The following is a 26,831-nucleotide window of genomic DNA, read 5'->3' as shown; positions in this document are numbered from 1 at the left end:
GGAATTCTTCACATCAAGTACATTGTTTTAACATTACAAACCCATACATAAACAGTTTAATAGTTTTCAATAACAAAACACACTAACATACTTGGTACTTATTCCTCGGCTTACCTGTTACCTAAGAAAACAAGTTATTTTGAAAAACGGTCAACATATGGAATGTTGGTGAGTTCATAAGCAATGTTTTGATAAAATGATTTGTGTAGTTTGTAAAACCCAGAAAATTTGATATTTTCTGAAAAGACCATTGTTTATAAAAAAAAGGGTGTGAAGATCCGTAAATATATGCATAATGATTTCAACACATGTATAATTGAAAAACTTTGTATTAACCATACAAGTGCACAATGTTGAACTTCCCCGGAAAACCCGATGTTTTCCGATAACGCATGACATACTTGTTTATGAGTTTCTATACCGCTACAATGAATGATTATTGTTTACTTTTGCTTGATTACTCGGGGGGTGTTGGATTAATTACGGGTCATGAGTCGTTATAATCATGCATTAATAATGACGAGTTATAACTACCGACTACGAATGATCCTTAGAGGCGTCGCCCGTTATCACTCACTTAATCCAAACAACCTTGAATACTATCGATTAACAACCTGTATCTATTTACTTTGATTACTCATAATCCTAGCAAACAAGGAGAAGAGGAGTACAAAGTCCTGCTACTTCCGTGAGTTCACTTTAGGCTGTCGGGGATGCGAAAGACTCGTTGGCCCATCTCGCATTTGATTACTTTGACCTTACTGGCAATACTATTGGATCACTAGGGCCTAATAGCACTTGAGAGCCATTGAAGGTCCCTTTATATGGAATTGGGTCATAGAAGGCCCAATAACATATAATCATTATCCCTTGGGACCAAATATCATGTTAATGGACTTGCAAGGTCCAACAAGCATGATTTGAAACTTTTAAGCCCAAGTGTAGAATGTTTACTTGTCTTAGGTATCACATATCTACTGGAGAGTTCGATTTAATGATTGTTGTTTTGTATCGACTCGAGACCGATCGATTTGTTTATAACGATATTTGGAGTTATACGTGTATTTGTCTTTCGATTTTTGTAAACCGTAGATTAGTATTTTTGACTCAATATTCTATAAATAAAATAATTGGTTTAAAAATAGTGGTTTGACCTTTTCAGCCCCTTTCTTTTTATAAATTAACAAATGTAGTCCTTAATATAAAAGAAAAGTCATTTTTGGCCCTTAAAACATTTTCTTGACACTTTTGCATCATAGATTTGTTGAAATGATATTTTTAACTCGAAAATTATTTTCTTAACAGTTTCAGCCCTTCCAGAATAGTATTTTCCGGTTAAAGCCCAACTTTTTGCAATTTTTACACTTTTAGCCCAAAATCCAAAAACTTTACATTTTCGATCCTTTTTGGAAATGAAAACCATCTTTAACCCTTGAAATAGTTTTGTTACACTTTTTATCCCCTGTTTTGAAGAGTTTACTACTTCAGCCCTTTTAAATGTCATATTTTCGCAATTTTGGGCTTATTGGGCCGAAAGCCCAAAATTTTGCCCATTAAGCTAATATTTACATTTTAAGTCCTTTGAAGATCATAATGTTCAGAAAAACAATTATTGTAACTGTTTTGACCCTTTAGAACTTTAGGAAAACGTGAATTAGAAACTTTTAGCCCAACTTTGAAAAATTTGACAATTTAAGCCCAAAAATGAGTTTTGTGGTGAAATATGTTTATCACAATCTTATAAGTTATTATTCTTGACTAGTTTAGTGTAAGATAACTTAGATCATGTTTGATTTCCTTCTTATGTCATAGATCTCAAGATTTCTTCCCTATTTGTTTACATATTCAACACAAAAACACATAAAGTCACACATACATGCATAAAATCATACATAGCATACACATACACATAGATCTACACATTTTATTTGTATTCTCCCCCATAAAACTCATGAAAACCAAAAAGAGAGGGGTATGAAGCTCACCTTGAGTTGTGGGTTCGGTTTTTTAAGAGAGAAATGAAGAAGATTTGGTCCTAGCAAGCCTTCTTGGAAGATCTCAAACTTAGAGGCTTCTAAGATGGTGATCATGAGTTTGAATAGATTACGAAGAGGTTTTTGATGAAATGAAGTGTAGTGGTGTTGATTATGATGACATGTGCGGAATTAGAAAAGATCTAGTGATTCATCATACAAATTCAAGAACACAAGGAGTAAATAATTCTTTGTAAGCTCTTATTCGATCTAGAAAGATTATACAAATGGGTCTTGTATACAAATTCTCTCTCTAGTCTAACACTCCAAAATGGACTCTTCTTTCTTACATAATGGGAGTCACTCACTTCCTATTTATAGGAAAAGACTCAACCCATTTACACATACAAAGAGGAAAGCCTAAAACATTACATCCAAGCATGACTTTGCACCCTAACATTCTCCCCCTCAAAGTTAGGATTGGATGTCCGACTTTAATCTCCAACGAGCTAGCGCGATCAAGACCAAACTCCCCCTCGAAGTAACACCGGTCTTCAAATCCACAAATGAATATTCGACAAACCCGAGAAGCTTCGAATACCCATCATTTCTCCCCCTTTTTATAATCAAAAAATGATTATAAAACCCACTAAGGATGAGAAGCGCCCGAGGAATAAAATTCACGATACTCCCCCTTGATGTGTACCAAAAATGAATCACCAAAAATCTTGCATGGAAAAACAATCACGAAAAAGCCACAAAAAAATTTCCAATTTATGAAATTTTTTGACTTTTCGGGTGAAAGTTGCAAGATTTTTCAAAAATCGGGTAGATATTTTCACTTTCTAAAACTTGCAGGGACCCGTCGCGCCAAAAACAGTCAAATATGCGAAACTCTAGCCCATTTGTGAAACCGGGCATAAAGCGTTAATTCACACAAACTGCAAGGACCAGAACTGAAAATGTTGTAATTTCTCAGCTTTTATTGCTATTTGCGAAGTTGGGTATTTATTTCTGAAAATGCGAAACTCGAGGGACTGTTTTCGAATCTTTTTCCCTTTTGTTCTCCAATCATGCGAAGTTGGACTACTTGTGGCATTTCGCAAAAATATAAGGGGTCAAATCTGAAACTTTTTGCTTTCTTCCCCACTCATTTAACTGTAAAAGATTTCGCACGTTCCTTACTTTTTGATTTCGCATTTTGACCCTTCGCACATTTTCTCGATGATTCTCAAAAACCTACGATCTAAACACCAAATGTAAACTGCATTCACACCAAATGCAAATCTTGTTGTCCTTATATGCGAATATATCCAAAAAATATCCAGATTGCGAACTCGATGTTGATTCACCCATATGCGAACCCAAAAAAAATCAGCACACATCGAACACAATCCATAGATGCGAACACTCAATTGACTTTAAACCTGTCAAGTCTAGACTTCCAGGCTTGATGCTCGACTCTCAAATATGAGATCAATTCCGTAAATGAGACTCTCAACCACGATCCCAGATCTTCGACTCCAAAATCAAAAATCGACATCAAATAATCACAAATCCAATATCTATTCAACCAAAATAATCGATTGTTCGACCCTTAATCACAAATCCAGTTTCGTTTTTCATCAACAGCGACACGACATCACAAACTGACCATCGATTCCAACTTTCCAATCAAAATCGATTATCAATTCCATCTTGACTTCGCATCGACAATTTGTTCATCAATCGACTCTAATCATCATCGATTCTAACTTCATCATCGATTCTAATCAAAATCATATTCTCAAATCTGATTCTTTGACTTCCAAATACTTGATTCAATCAACTGTTAACTTCAAGATTCATCTGCTTTCCAAAAATATCAGTCGAAATTGAGGCTAGACATCTTGAATCAAATTTCGATTTCAAGCGATTCTTCAATAATCGAACTCTATTTTGACTTCAATCGATAGATTTTGTGATTCTATTTCGGACTCCAATCAATAGTATTAGGACTCGATTTTCAAACAATTCTAATGAAGACATGACATAGATGAAATCGACATTGATTCTAGACCAAATCGAAAACTAATTTGTCTTTAGCCTTCACAAGTCAAAATTTCTCAAAACTCTTTCAATTCGATCAACAAACATCAGATGAATCAACATCCGTTTTTCAATCGACTCATTCCAAGTACAAACAAAATCGAAATCAATTATTGACCCCAAATCAAGAGGATGCGAACGAAACAGAATCAAACACATTTAACCCTCAAAACGTTCACACATGCGAACAAAAACCAGATGAAATTGAAATCACACCATGGAGGTCTGAGCATAGTAACAAAGGCTCGATTCAAAATAAATCAATTTTTCGTTTGATTCTCATCTATTCATCTATGTAACTATGCGAAAGAAATAATTGAGAACAGATGTTGAATTGGACTCAGCTGAAGAACAGGGTTCATATTCTATTTGGGCTCAATAATCCGATCAATGAACAGTGACAATTCAATTAAATGGGCTTATAATCGGATGAACAATAAATTGTTTAAACAAAATGAATTTGTTGAAATTGATTGGGCACGTGATGAATAGTGAAAAAAAAATTTAGAATAAGATTTTGATTTTGAATTGATCTAAAAAAAGATAATTTCTCAGCTTTTATTGCTATTTGCGAAGTTGAGTATTTATTTCCAAAAATGCGAAACTCCAGGGACTATTTTCGAATCTTTTTCCCTTTTGTTCTCCAATCATGCGAAGTTGGACTACTTGTGGCATTTCGCAAAAATATAAGGGGTCAAATCTGAAACTTTTTGCTTTCTTCCCCACTCATTTAACTGTAAAAGATTTCGCACGTTCCTTACTTTTTGATTTCGCATTTTGACCCTTCGCACATTTTCTCGATGATTCTCAAAAACCTACGATCTAAACACCAAATGCAAACTGCATTCACACCAAATGCGAATCATAAATGAGATGACTTCGCATTCTGACTCCAAATGCGAACTGAACCAACATTGCAGATGCGAACCCAAACAAGATCAATATGCGAACATTGTTTATATGCTAACTGCTCCCATATATCCCGTTCCAATATCGACTCCAATCCTTCAATTAAACATTCATAATTGTTGCTTCCCTGTAGATGCGAATCATCTATTAACCACAACAACTCAAATCGATATCATCAAAGAACCTCACATCAACATCCAGGCAAGAAATCGACTCCAAACATCAACTTCCAAATCCAGTTTCCAGTAAATCAAACTCAAAATCGATTTCGCAACTTTTACCAAAAGCGAATACCAAAATCGAGTTTTATGAATCAGTTTTTCAATCTCGATCATTCCAACTCGTCATCCAAAAGCGAATCCATTCCAAAATATAAACTCCAAACATCGATTTCGCAATCGCTTTCAAGATGCGAACATGAACAACGCACCGTGTTCAACATCACGTTTATGAACCCAACTAATTTCGAAATTAAATTCCAAATCGAGTAAGAATTCAACATTCATAGCCTCTGTTAAACTTGTATCAACTGATTTTGACATCTAATTCATTGAATTAACCCATAAATTTCGACTTTGACTTTCTGCTGTGTTTGACTTTTCAAAATTAAAGGACAAGAAACACCAAATTCACGACTCTATCACTGATTTTCAAATCAAATAAGCTATTCGAACAATTCTTCATCAATTGTTCATCACTTTCTTTTCCAAGATTAATAAGATCTAAAAATCAGTTTTCGGTTTCAAAATCATAACGTGAACATCATCGATATAAAGGAAAATATCGATTCACAACTTTAGAATCATAACCAATATTCATCGATTCATAGAAGTGATTAGTAGAAACCGAAAGAAAATCAATGAATGACTTTTATAGATCGGAATGTACAGACAAAGAGAGAAAGATGAAGAACATCATAGATATCGATCATTTGAAAGCGTGTGACTAAATCAAAGACTTCTCTAAACTGTGATTGAATTTGGGCTCACTAAAGTGGATTGATGAATAGTAACAGATTCAATATGTTTAGTTGGGCTTGAATCAATGAACAATAATTTCGAAAAAGAAACAAATGAGTTTGAATTATGTTTTGATCTAAACAAAAAATAATTGGATCAAACAAAGGGATTTGAAACGGATTAGATCTAATGAGGCAAATTGATCAAAATTGAAAAACGCAAAGCACGAATCGAAATCATGGATGTTTTGGAATCCATTTGAGAATTTGAGTTACTTTTTTGACGAATCGAGTTCCATTTTCAACGAATGAATCAAATTTGGAAGATCTTGGTTCTTTTGTCGGAATGAGAAAATCTCCAAATCGAACATTGTACCACCCACCATGCGAGATGTACAACTCGTTCTTCGTGTTCTTCATGTTCTTCAACGATCCAAGAACATCTTCAAAGGAACCACCAACACATTTGGGTTTTGACTTCATATTCAATGCAACCTTTGGAGATTGTTGCTTTGGAACCCAAATTTGCTTCACGGATTTTGGTTTCACAACATATGACAATTTTTGTGAGTAAACCCGCTTGTTCTTCCGATTCATCTTCTTTTTCTTTTTCTTTCTCATCTTTTTGCATCTTGAAGACTTGACTTCATGAACAAACCCACTTTCAACAACATGAACATTTTGAGTTTGAATAAAATCTTTTGGAGTTTGATATTTGTGAATTTCTTGAACCACCGGCTTCCGATAAGGAATCATTCCTTCAAACGAATCACAAGAACACAAAATATCATCGGTTTGAACTCCAATCGAGCAAAAAACTTTTTCATCTTGAAAATCAACTTGAACTCCTTTTTCTTGAACATCAAGAACATCCGGGTAAGAAGCAAGAACATTATCACCAAATATGCATTCATCAAGACGAATTCCTTCAATTACTTCATCATCTTTCTTCTTCTTTCTTCTTTCATGATAAGTTGTTACCAAACGATTAAGCAACGTCTTATGATGATCATGATCAAGAGGATAACCATTGAATTTTCCACATTCACATTTCATACTAGAAATGAGTGTATTTTGTTTGAAATACCCGGTTACAAAACAATTGAGAACTCCTTCAAAACTAAATGACCATGGATAATCCTCCATAAAAAAAACTTCACAAATTGTTTCTTCCATCTTTGATCAATTGATATGAACTTGGGTTTTCTAGAGAGATAAAGTGAATATGAATCATATTCTAGTGAGAGAAAGTGATACACACAAGTATTCTAGAGAGAGAAAGTCGAATTATGGATCAAATCAAGGAAAAATTCGACTTCCAGAACACAAAAACACTCTCTAAACACGAAGATCAATGAACAATAAGAATCACCAAATCAAAATAGCCATCAAGGATCAATTCTTGATGAAAATCAAGAACACCCGCTCTGATACCAATTGTAGTGGTGTTGATTATGATGGCATGTGCGTAATTAGAAAAGATCTAGTGATTCATCATACAAATTCAAGAACACAAGGAGTAAATAATTCTTTGTAAGCTCTTATTCGATCTAGAAAGATTATACAAATGGGTCTTGTATACAAATTCTCTCTCTAGTCTAACACTCCAAAATGGACTCTTCTTTCTTACATAATGGGAGTCACTCACTTCCTATTTATAGGAAAAGACTCAACCCATTTACACATACAAAGAGGAAAGCCTAAAACATTACATCCAAGCATGACTTTGCACCCTAACATGAAGTTGTTAGATCATAGATTAAACATCAACTTACCTTAGATGATGAATTTTGTGAAAAATCCTCCTTGAAAAGCTCTTAAATCTCGAAGGTTTTGAAAGAGAAGTGAGAAGATTAACTTTAAGACTTAGAGATAGTTTTAAGTGTTTTGTGTGTGTGTGTGTGTTTTCCCTTGCTCTCGACCGAGGATAGATAAGAGAGAGAAGAGAGAGTGTTCAAGTGAACATGCACGGGAACATGAGAAGAGTGCATGGATACCCCATGTACAATTGTGAGGTGGCACCAAAAGTCAACTCCTCCCCTTTCTTTTGTAGTTGGGCCGAGAGAGAGTAGGAAGAATAGAATGTTTGGGCCTTTTGTGTTTAAACCTATATTGTGGAGCCCAAGTTAATGATTTTCAGCCCATTGGCCCTTTTAGGGTAATTCAAGGTCCAAAATTCATCAAAGTATGAGCTTTATGGCCTATTATGTCTATTTAGTTTTGTTTTGGCCCAATAAGGTCCATTAGTGTATTTTATTTCATTCTGGGCCCAATATGGCCCAAAATGTTAAAATAAATGAAAGTGGGTCCAAATTAGAGCCCATATAAGAGTTCTAAGCCCAAAGTAGTCAAATTGGCAGCTTATTGGTCCATTAGGCCCAATAAGGAAATCCTAGTCCAAAATGGACTTAAACCGGGATTTCTAGGGTTTCCAATCCTTTGTTGACTATTTGATGTGCTTGTATAAAGTGTTTGATGGAAGTTTTGTTGTTATTGAATAAGCATCATACATGCTTTCACATTGTTGGTTCACATTTGTTATCATTGTTCAATGTTTACAAGACATCAAAATTCCTAGTTGTGACATTGGGTGGCTAGGGTTTTGGGGTTCTGGACGAGAGAGGCTGTAATGAACCCTAGGTAAGGGAATAAGATGCTTAAATAGGGTACCAAGTCCCAAAATCAGGGCTTTCCAATCCTAGACCAGATTCGCCGAGTCCACTTGCCGACTCGCCGAGTCATTCCTTGAACTCGACGAGTTGACCCCCTTTTAACTTAGGGTTTTCCTTTCCTTTCTTGGCCTTTCTGATTCTGGGTGTTACAATATTTTAAATTCATATTTTTATAGAGATTAGATTGTTAAAATCCATGCGAAAATCATAATTCCTTCTTCCGAACTCTGTTCTCGACTGTCTTTATACCGATGGATTCATATTTATGAGATCTTCAACTCTCGTTTACATTGTTCTGGAAAACACTAACCCGATTTAAATTTCGATTTCTGTGTCGCGCGAACTGTTGTATTGAAACTTCAAAAAATCGTAACTTCCTTATACGAAATCATATTTGGGCGTTCTTTATTTGCACTCTTTTGCCTTTACGATTACTATTACTTTCATTTAGATTACTTAAGCTAACAAGCAACTGGTCTCTAAGATGTCTTTCTTCCACAATGTAAAACAACTCTTCCCTAATCTTTAATTCAAGCTGATTTGATAAGGATGCGTCTAACCCTTGACAAGAGTTAACTTATAGCCCTTCAATTCCATATACCTAGTTCGACCTTTCACTCTTTACGACATGCTTTGTTGTATAGAGCTAAAGGCGAAACTTCGAAGGATCATAATTTCTCTCTATGAGATCGTCATTACGACTACTATATCTTTAGTTAAGATTATTTATCCTAAATAATTTTTTAATTACAATTTTATTTACTGCTTGCAACACATAGAACGAATAATTGTCCTATTCGAGGATTTTATTTAGAGCAAATTACACGAATGGTCCCTATGATTTGGGGTAATTTGCACGTTTGGTCCCTAACTTATTTTTTTAACTCGGAAGGTCCCTACTGTTTGCTTTTATTACGTGTTTGGTCCCTACTATTTGTTTTTGTTACGGGCTTGGTCCTTAACTTACCTAAAAATACTAGGGGTGGAATTGGTACGGTACCAATTCATTTTTCTATAAACCGTGTACCGTACCAACTATAATTGGTATAAAAAAATTGCTACCAGTACCGTACCAAGTATACTTGGTACCAATTTATTTGGCTACCAACAAGTTTGGTTGGTACAAATTGGTAATGGTATATACCAAATTCTTTTAATTTTCTATTATAATATTTAAAAATAAGCAAATACATCGGGATTTTGATGTGTAGTATAGAAATTAGTTACATAGTTCTTTTAGTTTACAAAAGAATTCTACTAAAGTAACGCTAAAGTAACGTTTTACTATTGCGCTTTAACGTGGTAATAACTATTGACCAACACGACCAAATGACTAATATAATGTTATTAAAACAGTAAACACTAAATACAAATAACAGTTGAAATATATATATATATATATATATATATATATATATATATATATATATATATATATCAAATGAATTGGTTGGTACAGTATTACCATGGTATTCCAATTTTTGTACCATTACCGTACCAACATTGATCAATTGGTACGGTACTACTAATCAAACATGTTGGCTACCAAATATCTTGGCTACCAAGTTTTCTGGTTCGGTTGGTAACATGTTGGTTGGTTTTCCATGGTATAATTTTGCCAGCCCTAAAAAATACTATTATTTAAATAGGAAAAAATGGTGGGGTAGGTAAGGTAAGGTGAATGGGGTGGGGTTAGGAGTGTGTTTATCTTAATAAATTAAAAAATCAAGGGAAAAATAGTCTTTTTAGCTAAGACAGAGACCAAACGCGTAACAAAAACAAACAGTAGGGACCTTCCGAGTTAAAAAAATAAGTTAGGGACCAAACACGCAAATTACCCTAAACCGTAGGGACCATTCGTGTAATTTACTCTTTTATTTATGAGTAATTATTACTTATTATATTTTAATGTCTATCTTGAACTTGCGGTCGTTACATCAAGCTTGACCAAAATCCATGAACAAACTCTTTAATCAAGAAAACAAGCTCTCAGCCATGCATGCAAGATAAGGTTTAGAAATGAAGAGATGGAGGCTGATGGAGAGGACCTAATCCATGAATTAAGATGCTTAATTATGGGTAAAATCCTAAAATCATGGGCTTGGGCTGCTACAGCCACCACACTGTGGCAAACTACTTGCCACATCGTGGTGTCCAATAAAATACATGTTCCTTGGATGCGATATCACATCGTGTCATACCATGCGCCACGTCGTGACATACGATTTTCCTAAAAAAATCATACCTTTGACTTCTATAGGCAATGTTTTAAAAACCGGTTTGAACCGGTTGGACCGGGAACCGGGGGAGGGAGTGGTTCAATTATCACCGGTTTTACATTGATTCCTAAACCGAATTGAATTGGCCTGTTTTTAGAAAACCCAGTTGAACCGGTCAAAATAAACCGGTTGAACCGGTTAAACCGATAAAAAAACATGAAAAAGAACCATTTACATAATAAACATTGGTGATTTTTTTTCATATCTATTTAGTTTTCTCAAAATAAAAACATATGGTAAATGTTATAAAGTTTTTTGATGTGTTTTTATTCATCCAAAACCATATTTAGTTTCGGTATTATACTTTATTTTTTTTTTGACGTATATGAATTGATGTAAAACACTAAAACTTATGGTTATGTGTTATTTTAATGTATTTGAATTTATCTACAACTTATTTTTATATGTATTTTTAATGTTTGAACTTGTAAACATCAAATTCATGACTTATATATGTATGTATGTGTAGAAAATTGGAAAAAACATGAAAAATATAGAAACCGATTCATTTGGCGGTCGGTCATCATACCGGTTCAAATAATTAAAACATTGCCTATAGGTCACCAACCGATCCATTCTTGAAAACGGGCGTTACCATTGAGTAACGAAGATTGAATATAAATAAATGAAGATATTAAAGAAAGTGGATGAAAGTGATATTAAAATGTAAAGAAGGATTAAATGTGAAAATTTTAATGAAAGCAAATGGATTCATAAAGTTAACGTTCAAACGAAGAAGATATCCACCCCACTTTTCTTACTTTTCTTGCATAAATATTTTAGAAAACATCGAACATAACCAAGATTGTGATTTTTTTCTAATTATTTTGGCCAAAAATGACAACATTTCAAACCTAGGGCTTCAAAAAAATTATTAGGTTTTGCTGAAAATTATTTCCACTCTTCATCATTGTCCACGTACATTCCGAATCCAAGGATCATGGTTAGACCTAAAAGAAATACAAAAGAAACATCCTCAAGTGGAATTAGAAACAACAAAGCTACAATATCAACACCAAATGGGACTCGGAAACATAAACATTGAAAGATCATGAAGAAGAGCAGAGGCGAGGATCTTTGTGGCTACATACAATAATGCAAAATCTGTGATTGAGAAATTAGTAGATCGCAAGATCTTAGCACCATATGGAGCCATATATAAGTTGGAATACTTTGGATAGGATGGGGTGATTAACTTCAACCATACTGCCATCCACTACAGCACAATACAAGAATGGATGAGTAGATTGAATAGAGAGTGCATAGATGATAAGCTTGAAAATTGTGAACTAAGGGAACGATTGGAGGATTGAGTACATTCTCTTTATAGCTGACATATGTGAGCAGTTTTCAGTAGACATTGGTACTAATGCTTGTTGTGAAAAAGGTGTCGACGCTAGGTACAAGTGCTTGAATTCGAATAAGAGGAATAATGTGATGGTGATTTTCTAGAACACTAGAGGAACGAGTATCGAAACATATTGTTTTTAACTAGAAATGAAGGGGAGAACCTTCAAGACCAAGATAAATGTATGAAGTTGAGGTCGTTACCTAAGTCCTTGATGGATGACATTGTTAGGAAGAATGTAAAATCAAGATAGAGTGATAAAGGAGTAGTAAGCTTATATGATTTGAGGATTTTACATGCATTAATTGCTGACCGGGACACCAAATATATGCTTCGCATATAATGCTATCTTAAACATTTGGAAAACATAATTTTTAAAGGGAAGAAGAATTATTCACATCTTATCTCATTTTCACATTCTTTGAATGATCGAGAGATTATTTTTAAAAGTCATCTCGATCACAACTAATTCCTTTGTTTTTAGACATTTAACTAAAATACATTATATATATATATATATATATATATATATATATATATATATATATATATATATATATATATATATATATATATATATATATATATATATATTAAATGGGAGCACTTCTTAGGAATAGTGTCTAACCAGGATGGGTTTAATTCCTTAACCTTGGTCACCGCTTCATCTGCATCCTTCTTCATCCGAACAACCCACCGCCTCATCTTATTTTATTCTTCTTCAAACCTCCTTGCTTCGGCGCAGTTATCCACCGGCTCAACCTTTGCACTTTACAGTTTACACACGGCCTTCAGCACCGATCTCCATCGTGTAAGATCGAAGGTCGGGATCGACTGCAGCTTGTCGTCGTCTTCCTCCGCCACTGAAGCGGGAGATACGATGGTGGTGGTCGTGGCGGTTACCGTCCAAACCTTAAAACCCTACTCATGAAAATCAATTTCAGTAGCAGAGGTAGCAGTCGGGCCAACCAAACAACACACAACAACAGTGGCTAAGATGGAATCCTATCGGTATGTGTTGGTGTTTGTATCTGACCACAACAAATTGAGTAGCAAAGTCGGCGTATAGCGACCGGTAACCGGCGACGCCCAACAAAAGCACACCAGAACAGACGCTCACTTCAAGTATTCGACCGATTTCACTCACGCGGCGACACGTTGCGTAGCAGTATATGACGGAATGACTTTGCCGTGGCCGATGCAGATGCGGGTGGAGGAAGTATTTGCACTGAGAAAATGGTGTCGGTAAGTTTGTGATGTCCTTATGTTTTCAATTTGTTACTTGTGCCTTCAAAGAAGAGATATCGGAGATGGAAGCCAGTGAAAACCCTCTACCAGTATCTCCATCTTATGTTCCCGCTACCTTTCCTCCTTCATCCCTCTTCTTCTTACATATGTTATCTCTACTATGCTAATACAACTATGTACATTGATTGTTGAGTCTTTTTTGTTCAATTTGGTACATTGGCTTTTTTATAGGGTTAAGGTTTTAAATTGTTTGATTCGGCAGGGCATGAGTTTGATTCAATTCGGGTTTCCAGGATCACGTGTGAGCTTAAAGGATTGGTGCTCCTCAGAAGCTACCAACTTCCTTTCCTACAGTATGCCAAGGTAATTGCAGTGTATATATATTTTTTGTATCCTTAAAGTTTCTTTTCACCACTAAAAGTGTACATATTTATTTATTTATTTGATTTGTTTCTATAAATTAATATGGTTAACTGTATAATGCAATTACTGAGAAACTATTGGATTTTTGAGGGGCAAATTGTGCATAACCATCTCAAGTTTCGTTTCTACACACCGCCTCGGCCACAACATCACCGCCATACATCTGTCTATCTGAATTCGGTAATGGTCAGATTTAGGGCTTCTCAATAGGAACCCAGATAAACACAAACTTTGTAATTTAGTTCACAGCTATGCCAACTTTACTCTATTCTTTTAATTTTTGTTTTTCGAAAACCTTGAAATCATTGGCCATCGCCCGACTATTGATTTTGGTTTTTATTGTTTTGGTTTACACTTTTGCACGCCAGGTGTTTGCTGTTTTGCCTCCTCGGCATGGATATTTTCTAGGTTGTGTGCTCTGCTTTGATAATAGTTGGGGGTAAATAAGAAACAAGATCCACTGATCAGATGGTATAAAGATTAAATCTTTTGTTTTAATTTTTTCTTTATTAGACCCTATATTCACAACTAATAACAAAATCTAAAATGTACAGTGCAATAGAATGCAAGAAATCCAAAGAACAACGCTGCAATGAGCAAGCCATAAAAATATTCATTAGCAGAGGGTAAGTAACTGTAACAAAAACATTTTCTATTGTATACTTAGATCCTACATGCGATTAAAATCATAATTTCCTGTGCAGATTTCAAGAAAAGAGGCATTTGTGGATGATATTGGGGAATTCCAAGTTTTAATGGTGTTTTCAATGTTGATGTACGGGGGAAATTGTGTAATTTGGGAACAAATATTAGGATGATTGAAGGAATATGTGACTGCACTTTAGGGACTGATTATGTTGTAGTATTTGGTTTACTTCCTCGGATTCACTCATTTCTCTTTACTAACCTCATATCAGTTAAGTTGTTGCATTCTTATGTCTTCTCTTCATCTGTTTCGCTCACCACCGCACACCACTCGAACATGGCATTCTGCCCGATAGGTTGATGCTTAGGTTACTGTTGTACATGAAGATTCTATCGAGTTTCTTTCATGTTTTTCTTTTCTTTCAGTTTTGCGTGTTTCTCAGGTAATGCGAATGATTTGTACTATGTTAGTTACACAAAAAGAAGTCTCGGCAATTAATTCGTATCCTTCACTGCTTCTTTATTTCTTTTAATTAATTTATTATTATTATTTTACTTTTTTTTTTACTATTTCAGATATCCAATTTTAGCAGGGAAAGATTAATAAGTAAAACAGTTGTGGACAGTGAGGTTACCACTGTTTATTCAATATTCTTTTTTTTAATTAAATTACTATTTCAGATATTCAACTTTTTTTTTACTCTTTGTCGCTGACACTAATGTTAAATTTCTAATTTTGTTTATTGGTTATTTGTTCTTTGTGGGTTTTAGTATCATACGAAGAGTTTCGTATAAAGAGTTATTATGCAAATCAAAGCTTCAAGGCTTGAAACCAACAAACACTAAGATTTATACAGGTCCGTCTTCTTTATTTTGCTATTGTTTTTGTTTTTATTTTGTTTTTCTATTCAGAGCTTATTTTAAGATGGGTAATCTTTTTAACTAAAAGATTTTGATGAATGATAGTTAACATTTTCTTGTCAATTTTTACTTTTGGAAGGTGATATTTTGTAATTTCAAGTCCAGAGATATGTAATTGAATGCGAAATGTAGCATTGTGGTTTCAGATTTTAGTATTTGGTGCTCTTTCTACCACCTCAAACAACACGACTTTGTTGCTTTTGTATGTTATGTTTGCACTTAACTTTCATATTGTAGTGGGTATTGGGTAAGAAACACTTTGATGGTAAAATAAAAGCATTCTTCATTCTGTATGTTATAATAGTTGTTTTTAAATCAGCATGACTTTTTTGATTGATTGTGATTCATATCTATTAGTCTTTATGAGGGAAAAGGTAGATGGTTTGATTTTTTTACCCAGTTTAAAAAACATGAAATATGAAGGCTTCCATGTCCGTATGAAGTGCAAAGGCTGCGAATGAAATTGTTCAAGTAAAAACAATCACATTTTTATCTATTTATTGGCATCATCTAATCATGGAAAATTCATTAAAGCTTCGATAAGTATATTTGATAATAGCATGTTAATAGATTTATGCTAAAAACAACAGTTAAACGGATTCAAGCGTTAAGCGTTATCACAACTTTGTGAAGCATGATGACTCTTTTCATTCTCCCTTTTCTGTAATATGAACAACTGTTTCTTTAATTTAATATTTATTTTTACTTAATCTAGATCACTTGCAGATATACACATGAAAGTAACATTCAATTAAATGTAATTTTTTTTAAATTGACTACTTTTAGCAGTAAAAACATACATATTCTTTCACAACAATACTCAAACTATAAACAAATAGTTGATCAAATGACATTTACAAAGAAAAAGCAATGGAAAAAAATATCGCATCCGACCCCCGCAATGCGGGGGTCCCCACCTAGTTACACATTAAAAACATCCTAAAGCATGAATGCACCTTATGGCACAATGTTCACCTTCGTGAGTTTAATTAAAAGGGATTTGTGAGATATGTCCCATATTTTAGTCTCTTAGAAAAAAAAAGAATATTTAGCTATCATGTCCCATTAAAAAAATAAAATAAAAAGTAGGAGAAAAGAGAAAAGAAAGAAAATATCAACAAACAAATTTTAAATCGATTGTATTATCCATTAAATATTAGGCAAAAACACAAGCAATGTTGCATACCAAAAGATAATATATACCATGACCTCCAGAAACAGAAGTTTATATGACAATGACTTAAGAGAGTAAGAGAACTCGTGGTCAATATGGATGTCATGATTAGTTGGTGCAAGCTGGGGAGAGTAATCAAATTTGGTTGTTATGAGGAAGTCTTGTAGAAACAAATTTTGGAAAAAGATGATTATTCAGGATCAGTCGGTATAAAACTTAGTTACATTTTAAATTTCTAAATGAGAAATTATTTAAAGAAAGTCAACATATCTTGCTTATTCGGAATTCTTGATTTTACATTTGTAGTTTTGGCAAAATGTTGGGAGTTCGTGATTCAGTTGAGCTTTTCTTAAGATCAAAGAACAAGACTACAATGATGATATCGGGTCAACATCGGAACGAGTTTTGAATAAAGTTGAGGATGTTTAATCTGACCATTTTGAGGTAGAGTGAATTGTTTTAAATTGTTTAAATCAATATATGTTTTTTTTCAAGAATGACCATACTTTAATGAATGACTAAATAAATACGAACATAACAGATAAACGAAGACCAGTGTCGAATTTAGAATGGAAAAACGTGTGGTTCACTAAAAATCAGACCGGTTAAAAAATGGGTTCAATCGAATCAGTTCACCAAGAAAAATAAATGTTTTAGTATGTATAAAAATTGCAGTTAAAATGATTGAGCCGGAATCGGTTATTCCTTAATTTTTTTTACTAAAAGCAGCATATACTTGGAGTTAGTCTGTCTAAACCAGACATCAACAAGCTTATGTTGTACAAATGTAAAAGAAGAAACATCTATTTATAATAGAAAACTAGGTGTGAGACCCGTATGTTATACGGGTTCGATAAAACAAAAAATTAAATATGAAAGTTTAAACAAAAATTTATTTAAATTTAAAATTTTAGATTTGAAATTTAAAATAAAAAATTTGAATTTAAAAGGAAACATATTAAATATTATATGAGTAGTAATATTATAATTTATTGGTTATTTTGAATTAAGGTAATTATTAATTGAGGTGTAAATATGATGTGTTAATTAAGAAAAGATAAAAAATAAGAAAATGACAAATGGAAAAAACATTTAATCAAAAATACCAAAAAATGACATGTGTCCAAGTTAATGAGAGAGTGACATGTGACAAAATTATTTTCATTTATTAGGTAGGATCCTTAATTATTGTTTTCTTAGAGTTAATGTGGGGTTACTTAATCTCATGTATGATATGCCTTCTATTGTCTTAGTTTATATATTTTTTTCCTTCCTTTTTATTTTTTTTTACAAAACACATATTTAAGATATGTTCTAAATGTTTTTTGTATATTACTTGTCATAAACTTTTTAATTTTAGGTGGGTCAAGCGACCTTCCCATAACATAGCCTCGCCACTGATAAAGAAAAAATAATATCGGTTGAAAAAGAGTGGAGAAGAAATACATAAAGATCTAAGAGAAAGTGTGAAAGTGGGATTAAAAAGATAAGAATGATCAAATATGAAAATCTAAATTAAGCAATTTAATTCATTAAGTTACACGTTCAAATGAAGAAGATAGGTGACCGACTTTTTAACTTGGACAACTCCATCATTCACTATGGTTCAAGGCAGAGAGAAAAGAGGAATTGGAACTTACGCCGTCCCATATTTTAGTAGGGCAATTTGACTTCTTTATGGGACAATAGTGAGAAATGGTGTGCATGAGAACTTGCATTACGGTGTTCTTGCACTTTGGAGGTCTAAAAACACTTCCAAACCTTCTCCAACGACATTTCCGTTCACAAATTATGGATATGAGGATACGAATCATCGAGTTCACCATCAATCAATGAAGATCGTCAAACCATAATTTCATCATCGTCTTCTCCAAATTCTACAATTATATTACTTACTCCATAAGGTTCATTCGTCCCGATTTTTTTTTTCCAGATATTTACATGACTAGTTTTTATGACCTTCCCTTTGTTAATAAATTTTAAGTCAAATTCTCATGTCCTTTCTAAAGTTGTTTGCTAATTAATTAATATGTAATGCTAAATCATTTAATTTTATTTCCGCAAATTTTATAGGATGTCAGGATGAACACGTTTTGATTATTACTTATATTCCAATAAAAGTTATTGTTTTTTTCTTAATCTTATGATTTTTATTTGCAATAATCAGAGTTGGGTTTTAATATTGTGTTGGTATTGTAATTAAGATATCACATTGTCAATTTATTTACCATTCAGAGTTCAAGTAGATTAGGAATTCAGGTGACCACTTAAATTCCAAGTTTGTAGTTTTATATGCTTAACATTGTAATAGGTAATCAAAAGACACATCATCACCAAATCACTAATTGTTCCTAATCCAATTAGATCGTAAGGAGTGATACAATTAGTTGGATCAAAATTGTGTGTGCCCAAAATTACACAGTGCATGTAAAGCAACCTTAATCATGTATCGGTAATTAAATTTGAATTTAAGGGAAGAAAAACATACAAAATCCAACCATATGATCAACTGAACCGAAACTACCTTGCTTTTCTCATTCATAGTATTTGTTTGAATAAGGTTGAACATAAATTTCAGGCTTCTTAGTTCATTTTTAGTTTAAATTAATTTCATAAAAATTGCGGGTGATAGTTTTTATGTAGACTATTGTAACACAAAGTTTAATCATAAACTTCTTATGGATTCTATTCAACTTATCCTATCTATATAGGTTTAGTTGGTTTATTTTTTAGCGAGACGATGATCTCGACTAATACTATAATAATACAAACAAACGAAAGTTAACAACAACAAAAATGTTATGTGAAAATACTAATAATAGAGAGTTACGTGCAAAAATACCCGTTTGTGATATTTCACATATCATAGCGTTAGCCTATAAAAATTACAAAATAAATAATAATTGGTTTATTTTTGAATACAAAATAAATACCAAAAATGGGTATTTTTGTAGGAATTTCGAAAATTACTCCTACAAAAATACCTAAACTCGTAATCGAAAATACCTATATTTCCAAGTAAATTTTAACATTCCGCATGATAGAAGTTGCAAAACAAAAAGTTATCTAAAAATAGCCAAAAACCATTTTTCAAGCAACATGGAAAAACAAAAATGGCCAAAACTTATTTTAGACACTAAAAAATGGGTAAACATTTATTGTCATAGAATAGCCCATTTCGTTAGCCAATTCGATGACAACTTTACTAATTATTTGTCTAAATCTTAAAAATATTAATATTTTGGTTATATTTGTGTTTTCTTTTCTTAATATTATCCTAAAATTTCAATATTATAAGTTTATAACGTGACAAATGTGAATTAACTAGTGTTAAGTCTTAACGTGATTCATCCGAGATGACAGCACAAGCCTTGAATTTCACTGTTGACATCCTCCATCTGAATTCAAAAAAGTAATAATAAATCAGGCGCTAAAACCAAGCATCAAACCAGATTTGAAATCGAATTCATTCAATAAACAACTTGCGCATTCAACACTCCTCTTCAACTCTTTCTATCCCAAAACTCCTCCACTTCGCCATTAATCTTCATCAGTTATCAGTTATCAAACACATCAGATCAATCTCCAGTCTCTAGTCTCTAGATTCTTGAATCTTTACACATGGGTTGTGTATCATCGCATCTACTAAATCAAGACGACGATTTCACCCAAATCGGCAGCTCCGCCTTGGGCCACCACATCGTCTCTCTTACATCCACCACATACGGTCTCTTAACTCTCGACCCATCATCCTCCCCGACCACCGTACCCCCCACTCCACCGCCGCGTTTCACCCTCAGCTCATTCTTCCCCTCTCCATCCCCACTTTCTGAATCCAACTCCGATCCAAATCCACCGCCTGAAGTCATTAACTCATGGGAACTCATGGCTGGACTCGATTCCACCGCCGATAGCTTCCGTTTCTCCCCACAACCGTCTAAACCTTCCCCTTTCAGATACGCCCTTCTCGATTCAGAAAACGTAAACCCCACCAAAGATCCCTCAAGCCCTAATTATAAAAACCCTAAATTTGTCAAATCCTTAGCGTCTAAACCAAATTTCCTGGATAAATTTGAAGCGCTGTGTCCGCCCAAGGGAGAGAACAAGGTAGTCATCTATACCACGACATTGCGAGGGGTGCGGAAGACGTTTGAAGCTTGTAATGCAGTCAGAGCAGTGATCGAGGGATTTGGGGTTTTTTTCTGCGAGAGAGATATATCAATGGATCGAGGTTTTAGAGAAGAGCTTTGGGAACTCATGAAAGGGAAAGATAAACACGAATTGGTGCCACCCAGGGTGTTTGTAAAAGGGAGGTATGTGGGTGGATCCGATGAGGTTTTGAGGATAGCGGAAGAAGGGTGTTTGGGTAAATTGCTTGAAGGTTTACCCAAATCAAAACCAGGGTATGTATGTGAGGTTTGTTGTGGTTCAAGATTCTTGCCATGTCTTACTTGTAATGGAAGCTGTAAAATGGTGATGGTTTTGAAGAAAGAGATTGATGGAGAAGAATTGGGGAAGACTGTGAGGGTGCAATGTAGCGATTGTAATGAGAATGGACTGGTTCGTTGCCCCATTTGTAGTTGATCTTCATCTTCATCTTCATCTTCATCCATCATTGGTATTTGGTTTGTTATTTTCATGAATATCCTTTCCTTTTTGGATGAAAAACTATAAATAAAATCCAGATGATATTTATGAAATCATGAAACCATCAATGTGGTAAGACTTGACCTTAATTAGTCTGTATGATTCTTGTAGTGCTGCCTTTTAGTTTGCAGTATCTCTTGATCGATTTACAATAGTTCTTTTCTTGTATCTAAGTAAGTATTCGAAGTTTTATTTTGTGAAACTTTAGAATAGGCATTATGTGGTTTAGTTTTGGTTAACTTTGAGTTATGGCTTTCAATGCATTTATGTTTACACCACTACTGATTCCTTCAATTGTTTATGATAGGATATGGTGTAGTATGCTTAGTGTGTGCATTGGACTTTTGGTTCTATAAAAAAAGGTGGAATAAGATGGGAAATGAATTATTTTTGATATTTTGAGGGTGTTTGAGATTACTTTTTATATTGACTTTTTGAAATTTTGGTTTTTTCAAAAAGCAAAAAGGTTTAAAAAGATGTCTAGCAATTACAAAAATCCAAACACATTTTAAAAACTTAATTTGGAACAAACTATAAGTCAAAAAGACTTAAGTTTTTTTAGGTTAAAAAACAATCTCAAACACTCCATTTGTTTATGTAAAAGACTTGAATGTCTAATTGTAATCATCCCAAAATAATGAGAAAATACCATTATCTCTTGCCTCAATCTCTCATCAAATACATATTTTTCTCTTTTGTCATCGAAAATCACTCATATTAGAACCTGGATTAATATCTTTATGTTTTGTTTATATTAAAAGACTTGAAAAACTCAAATTTAAACTACAACATTTTTGTTAAAGTATTAACAAAGGACATGCAAATAAATATTGACAAAGAGCCATAAAGAGTTGTATTTGTATACATGTTTAAAAAGAAATTTTAAAATTTATTTTGTTGAAAGAAAGTTAAAGATGTTTTAACCAAAAACAAAAACCCATCTTTTAAATGTAATTCATATGCTATCCATTTGAAATAAATATTTGTTCTAATTGACTTTTAGTATGGGAAAGTGCATTAGCCAAATGTGAAGATTAAAAGGTGAAGAGTTTGTGATAAACTAGAGTTTTGGGTTGTGCATCACGTATGTTTAAATGGACGATTTATTATTTCTTTATGATTAATGATGTATCCATCACAAAAAAAAAAAAAAAAAAAAAACATAAGCGTAGAAGAGATTAAACATGCCAATATTGATTTAGTAAAAGTCCATAAATCTCACACACATATCTAAGAGTTCCATAGATACTGAAGTTGGAAAGAGTTTTATTTAGCTAAATAACATATCTTTGGGATTAAAACATAATATAGTTTTCTAATTAGAAATGAAATGTGGATCGAACTTTTGATAAAATAATTTTGGGCAATTGGTTTTGCAAAGGATAATTAAACAAATCATTAATTAAAAAAAAAAAATCTATTTTATAGATGTCTTCAATGTAAATTTCTTCTGGTTCAAACTTTTTATTGTTGACTCTCCTCACGAAGGATCTGAATGGCTAAAATTATCTTAATTGGTATCAGCGCCTGAGAATTGTACTCAAGTATGATAAGAAAAATCAAGCCATTGAGGAACCTTTTCTCGAAGCTCCTTCATCTAACATAACTAGAGTTGAAATCGCCAAATCGCCAGAAGGTTCTGACTTCGTGTAGAAGAAGAAGAACCGAGAAAGGTATATCACAACTCAATTAAGGAGTCGTATTTATCCCAGACAAATTAGGGTTTTCTTCTTCTATATTAGTTAGGAAAATCATGAATTTAATGGCATACTTAATGGTTACCAAAATTGATAAGATTTATCATTTTTACCATAATCACCAATTAGAATTCGGTTTTTCCACCGCCAGGGGCTTTGCCCCTTGGACCCTACTAAGGGCGCTGCCCATAGGACCTTGAAAGGGGGCACGACCCCCTTGACCCCCGACTTTCTGTCGCACTGACTTATAATTCGATCTTATATATATATATATATATATATATATATATATATATATATATATATATATATATATATATATATGCATGCACTCTGCATTCTCCAAGCATATAATGTAGAGTATAAATGATAAGCCCCTTAGCTCACATATTATTTCCAATTACATAAAATGCCTGGTGACACTAAAATCACCAACAAAGCCTTCCAAAAATACCTAGAGGAGCCGAAGAATTTAAAAACCAAGCAGTCCGGTGGCTTAGGTATTTTATCTGATTAAACTATATAGTACTTTTACTTCTAAATCCTGAGTGTTAGACATTAGATTTGGTATTCACATTTGAACTGATATGTAAGGACTAAATTGAAGTAGAAGTATGAGATATGGATAATTGGAACTTGTACATACTAATATATATGAAAGAGGCAAAGATTTATTGGAACTTGTACACACTAATATATATGAACTGTTCAGATCAACCACCAGACATGGTAAAAGGTGCTTTATTACCTTCACTGGTGCTCTTAGTAGGCATAAATATGTTTATCTAATTAAACATAAATATGTGGCGTGTGCCCTGCAACCATCTCAAGCTCATTCCTTAAAAAACTAAAGTACCTGAAACATAAACTGAAAACCGTAAGCATAAAGCTTAGTGAGTTTCCCGAAATACCACACAATATACAGCCATGTAATATCATACATATACATATAGTTGCCTTGGGCTCCCCCATGGTCTTTACCTGGAATGCCATGGGCTCGCCCCATGGTCTGATATCTAAATGCCATGGGCTCCCCTCGATGCCTTCCATGCAAGTATCACATAGACAATTAGCATACCACATATCACATAGACAACTAGCATACCACATAGTACTTAATGGGCTGACATTGGTGCCTTTGACCCATAAATATAGTGAGAAAACTCACCTCGAATGCAGAAGCTCACTGAAAGAATTCCCTAGCTGTTGCCCTGACGACACCTTCGAACTATCAGATCAAAATAACACCTAATTAGCAATTGGATTCCATTCCAAGGGCCACTAACCATACTTGGGTTAAAATGACCATTTTACCCCTGACACCAACATGAACCAAAACTGGGGCCCAAAACCAAACCAAAAAGGCCCAAAACCAAAAGATCCAAAAAGGCCCACTAATAGCCCTATTTTCCAAATTGGGCCCAATCCTATATGGATCTTATCCTAAGCCCATATTTTCCTTAGATACAAATCAGATTACCACAAGCACCCCTTGGGAAAACTTGTTCAAAGACATAATTTAAAGGTCAAAGTCAATGGTCCAAGTTGACCCAACTCGCTGAGTTGTCCTTCAACTCGCCGAGTTTCTCCATTATACTACACATTCTGGAAGAAACTGATCCAACTCGCCGAGTCCATCAATAAACTCACCGAGTTTTCTATAAATCCAACCTCTTAATCCATTAAGCCAACATTATCGAGACTAAGGGCTTCATAACTCAGATCTAAACTAAAATAACATCTAGAAGGGTAAAGTTTCCAACTTTACCCCTAAGAACCACCAAAATGGGTTCAAAACCCAAACCCTAAGCTTAAAAGAGTGAAGGCTTAATCATTAAGCACTTGTTCTCCAAAGGCATGGCCCTAAACTGTAGATCTGGCCTTAAAGGCTGAATGGCCATGTAAACTTTCCAACTTTACACTTATGCATGACTAGAAGAAGCTCAAATGTTCTAAAAAGGGCTATAACAAGGACTTAATGAATGCATGAAGCCCTTAAAACCATAAATTTGGCACCTTTATGCCAAAAGAGCTCATAGAGTTTCAGATCTGAAAGAATAAGCACCTGGGACGACCTATACTCCCATTATCCACCAAACATGGCTAAAAACTTACATTCTAACCCAAGAAGAGATCTATGCAATTATAAGGCAAGTTCTAAACTTTATACCTCAAATGAGTGCTAAATGATGATGATGTTTCAGATCTTCAAGCTCAAGCTTCACTAACTCTTCTTCACCAACTTCCTCTTCTTCTTTCCAAGGCTCCAAGCTACCGAAAATGATATTCACATGGTTAAGAACACACAAGGATGATAAGGGTTAGGTTTTAGGGGTTCTGAGCTAAGGAGGCTGGGGCATGGGACATAATAATATATTTATATGGATTGAAACCTAAAAATTAGGTTTTCTCAAACAACTCCCAACTCATTGAGTTGAGGCACCTCGACTCGTCAAGTTGGCCCATTAAATCCCCGCGATTCTTCCATCTTCAACACGTCGACTTGGCTCCTCCAACTCGCCGAGTTCAACTCGAATTCAGCTTAATTTCAACGATTTAACCTTCTAGATTCCAAGTGTTACAGTTTTAACAAGTTTGACTTTTAAGGGTATTTTGGGTATTATTGGGTTTCGATGGAATTGGTCACTTGGTGGTTGTAGGCATTTGAGTTAAGAGCTAAGATTTGGAGTCGGGCCTTATCAGTTCTGTGATGCTTGTGAGGTGAGTGTTCCTCACTGTACTTTTGGGTAGACGGCACCAAGGCCAATCCTTTTGGATTGTTATCCTGATTATTGCATGATTGGGTATTATAGTGATCTAGTATCCTGGTAGATAGGATGATGCTATGCTTAGTAATCTATAAGATTTGTTTGTTGTTATTGGCTGGTTAATTATATGATTATCTGTTATATATATATATATATATATATATATATATATATATATATATATGTGTGTGTGTGTGTGTGTCTGTGTCGACACAATGTATGAATGGTTGGGTTGAGATGGACCTGCTTTGTGCTGAAGGCCAACAGACCCAGGGCGTCCCAGATAGACTGAAGGCCAGTAGGCATACCAGTCAGGCTGAAGGCCTGAAGAACGGTCCAGATAGGATGAAGGCCCGATGTGGCGTACCAATCATGTTGAAGGTTCTGTGAGCGGTCCAGGTAGACTGTAGGTCGGTGGGGCGTAAGGATGAGATTTAGAACCGGAAAACCGGACCGGAACCAGAATCGGACCGGAACCGGAACCGTTAGAACCAGAATATATAGACTTGGTTCCGGTTCCGGGTTTAAGAATTGGCTTTATCCGGGTTCCGAGTAATCCGGGTTTGGGTCTATCGGGTCCGGGTAAACCGGGTCTAAAAACCGGAACCAGTTTTTGGAGCTGGAACCACTTTTAATACCGGAACTGTTTTTTTGTGAAACGTTTAAAAGATGCATATCTCATTCGTTTCAACTCCGATTGACATACAATTTTTTCCAACATGTAGTTTAGAGTTTGTACATGATTTTAGACTATAAATTTTCCATTTTTAGTTTTATATTAATTGAATTACAGTCCCCCAAAGTCAATATATCAAAGCTGGAAGTTTTTAATTTTTCAGTTTTTTTGTATTCGATGAAAGTTTTAAAACATGCATATTTAATTTGTTTGAAGTCAGATTGACATGTGGTTTTTTCCAACTTGTAGTTTACAGTTTGTATATGATTTTACACTATAATTTTGTCATTTTTGGTTTAACATATAATGATTTACAGTCCTCCGAAGTCGGGATATCAAAACTGAAAATTTTTAACTTTTCAGCTATTTGTTTTTGTACTTTGTATTATGTGAAAATGTTAACAC

General features: G+C 34.1%; 1 protein-coding gene and 1 long non-coding RNA gene across 2 annotated transcripts; both read left to right on the top strand.

Annotated features, from left to right (window-relative positions):
• The first annotated feature begins 12,893 nt into the window (after positions 1 to 12,893).
• On the top strand, positions 12,894 to 15,712 carry LOC145058642 (uncharacterized). The gene is made up of 4 exons (XR_013686446.1): positions 12,894 to 13,472; positions 13,738 to 14,369; positions 14,453 to 14,524; positions 14,603 to 15,712. It is a non-coding gene; the product is annotated as an uncharacterized LOC145058642 (long non-coding RNA).
• A 4,366-nt stretch (positions 15,713 to 20,078) lies between these two features.
• LOC145056951 (uncharacterized protein At5g39865-like) lies at positions 20,079 to 21,681 on the top strand. The gene has a single exon (XM_079004692.1). It carries the CDS (start codon positions 20,260 to 20,262, stop codon positions 21,220 to 21,222), a length of 963 nt encoding a protein of 320 aa, XP_078860818.1. The 5' UTR covers positions 20,079 to 20,259; the 3' UTR covers positions 21,223 to 21,681.
• The last annotated feature ends 5,150 nt before the right edge of the window (positions 21,682 to 26,831 follow it).

The sequence above is a fragment of the Lactuca serriola genome, chromosome 6 (genome assembly GCF_051521515.1).
Source record: "Lactuca serriola cultivar US96UC23 chromosome 6, Lser_US96UC23_V15, whole genome shotgun sequence".
Lineage (NCBI taxonomy): Eukaryota > Viridiplantae > Streptophyta > Magnoliopsida > Asterales > Asteraceae > Lactuca > Lactuca serriola.
The sequence above is the reverse complement of the archived record's forward strand: the minus strand, read 5'-3'. Positions and strand labels throughout refer to the sequence as shown.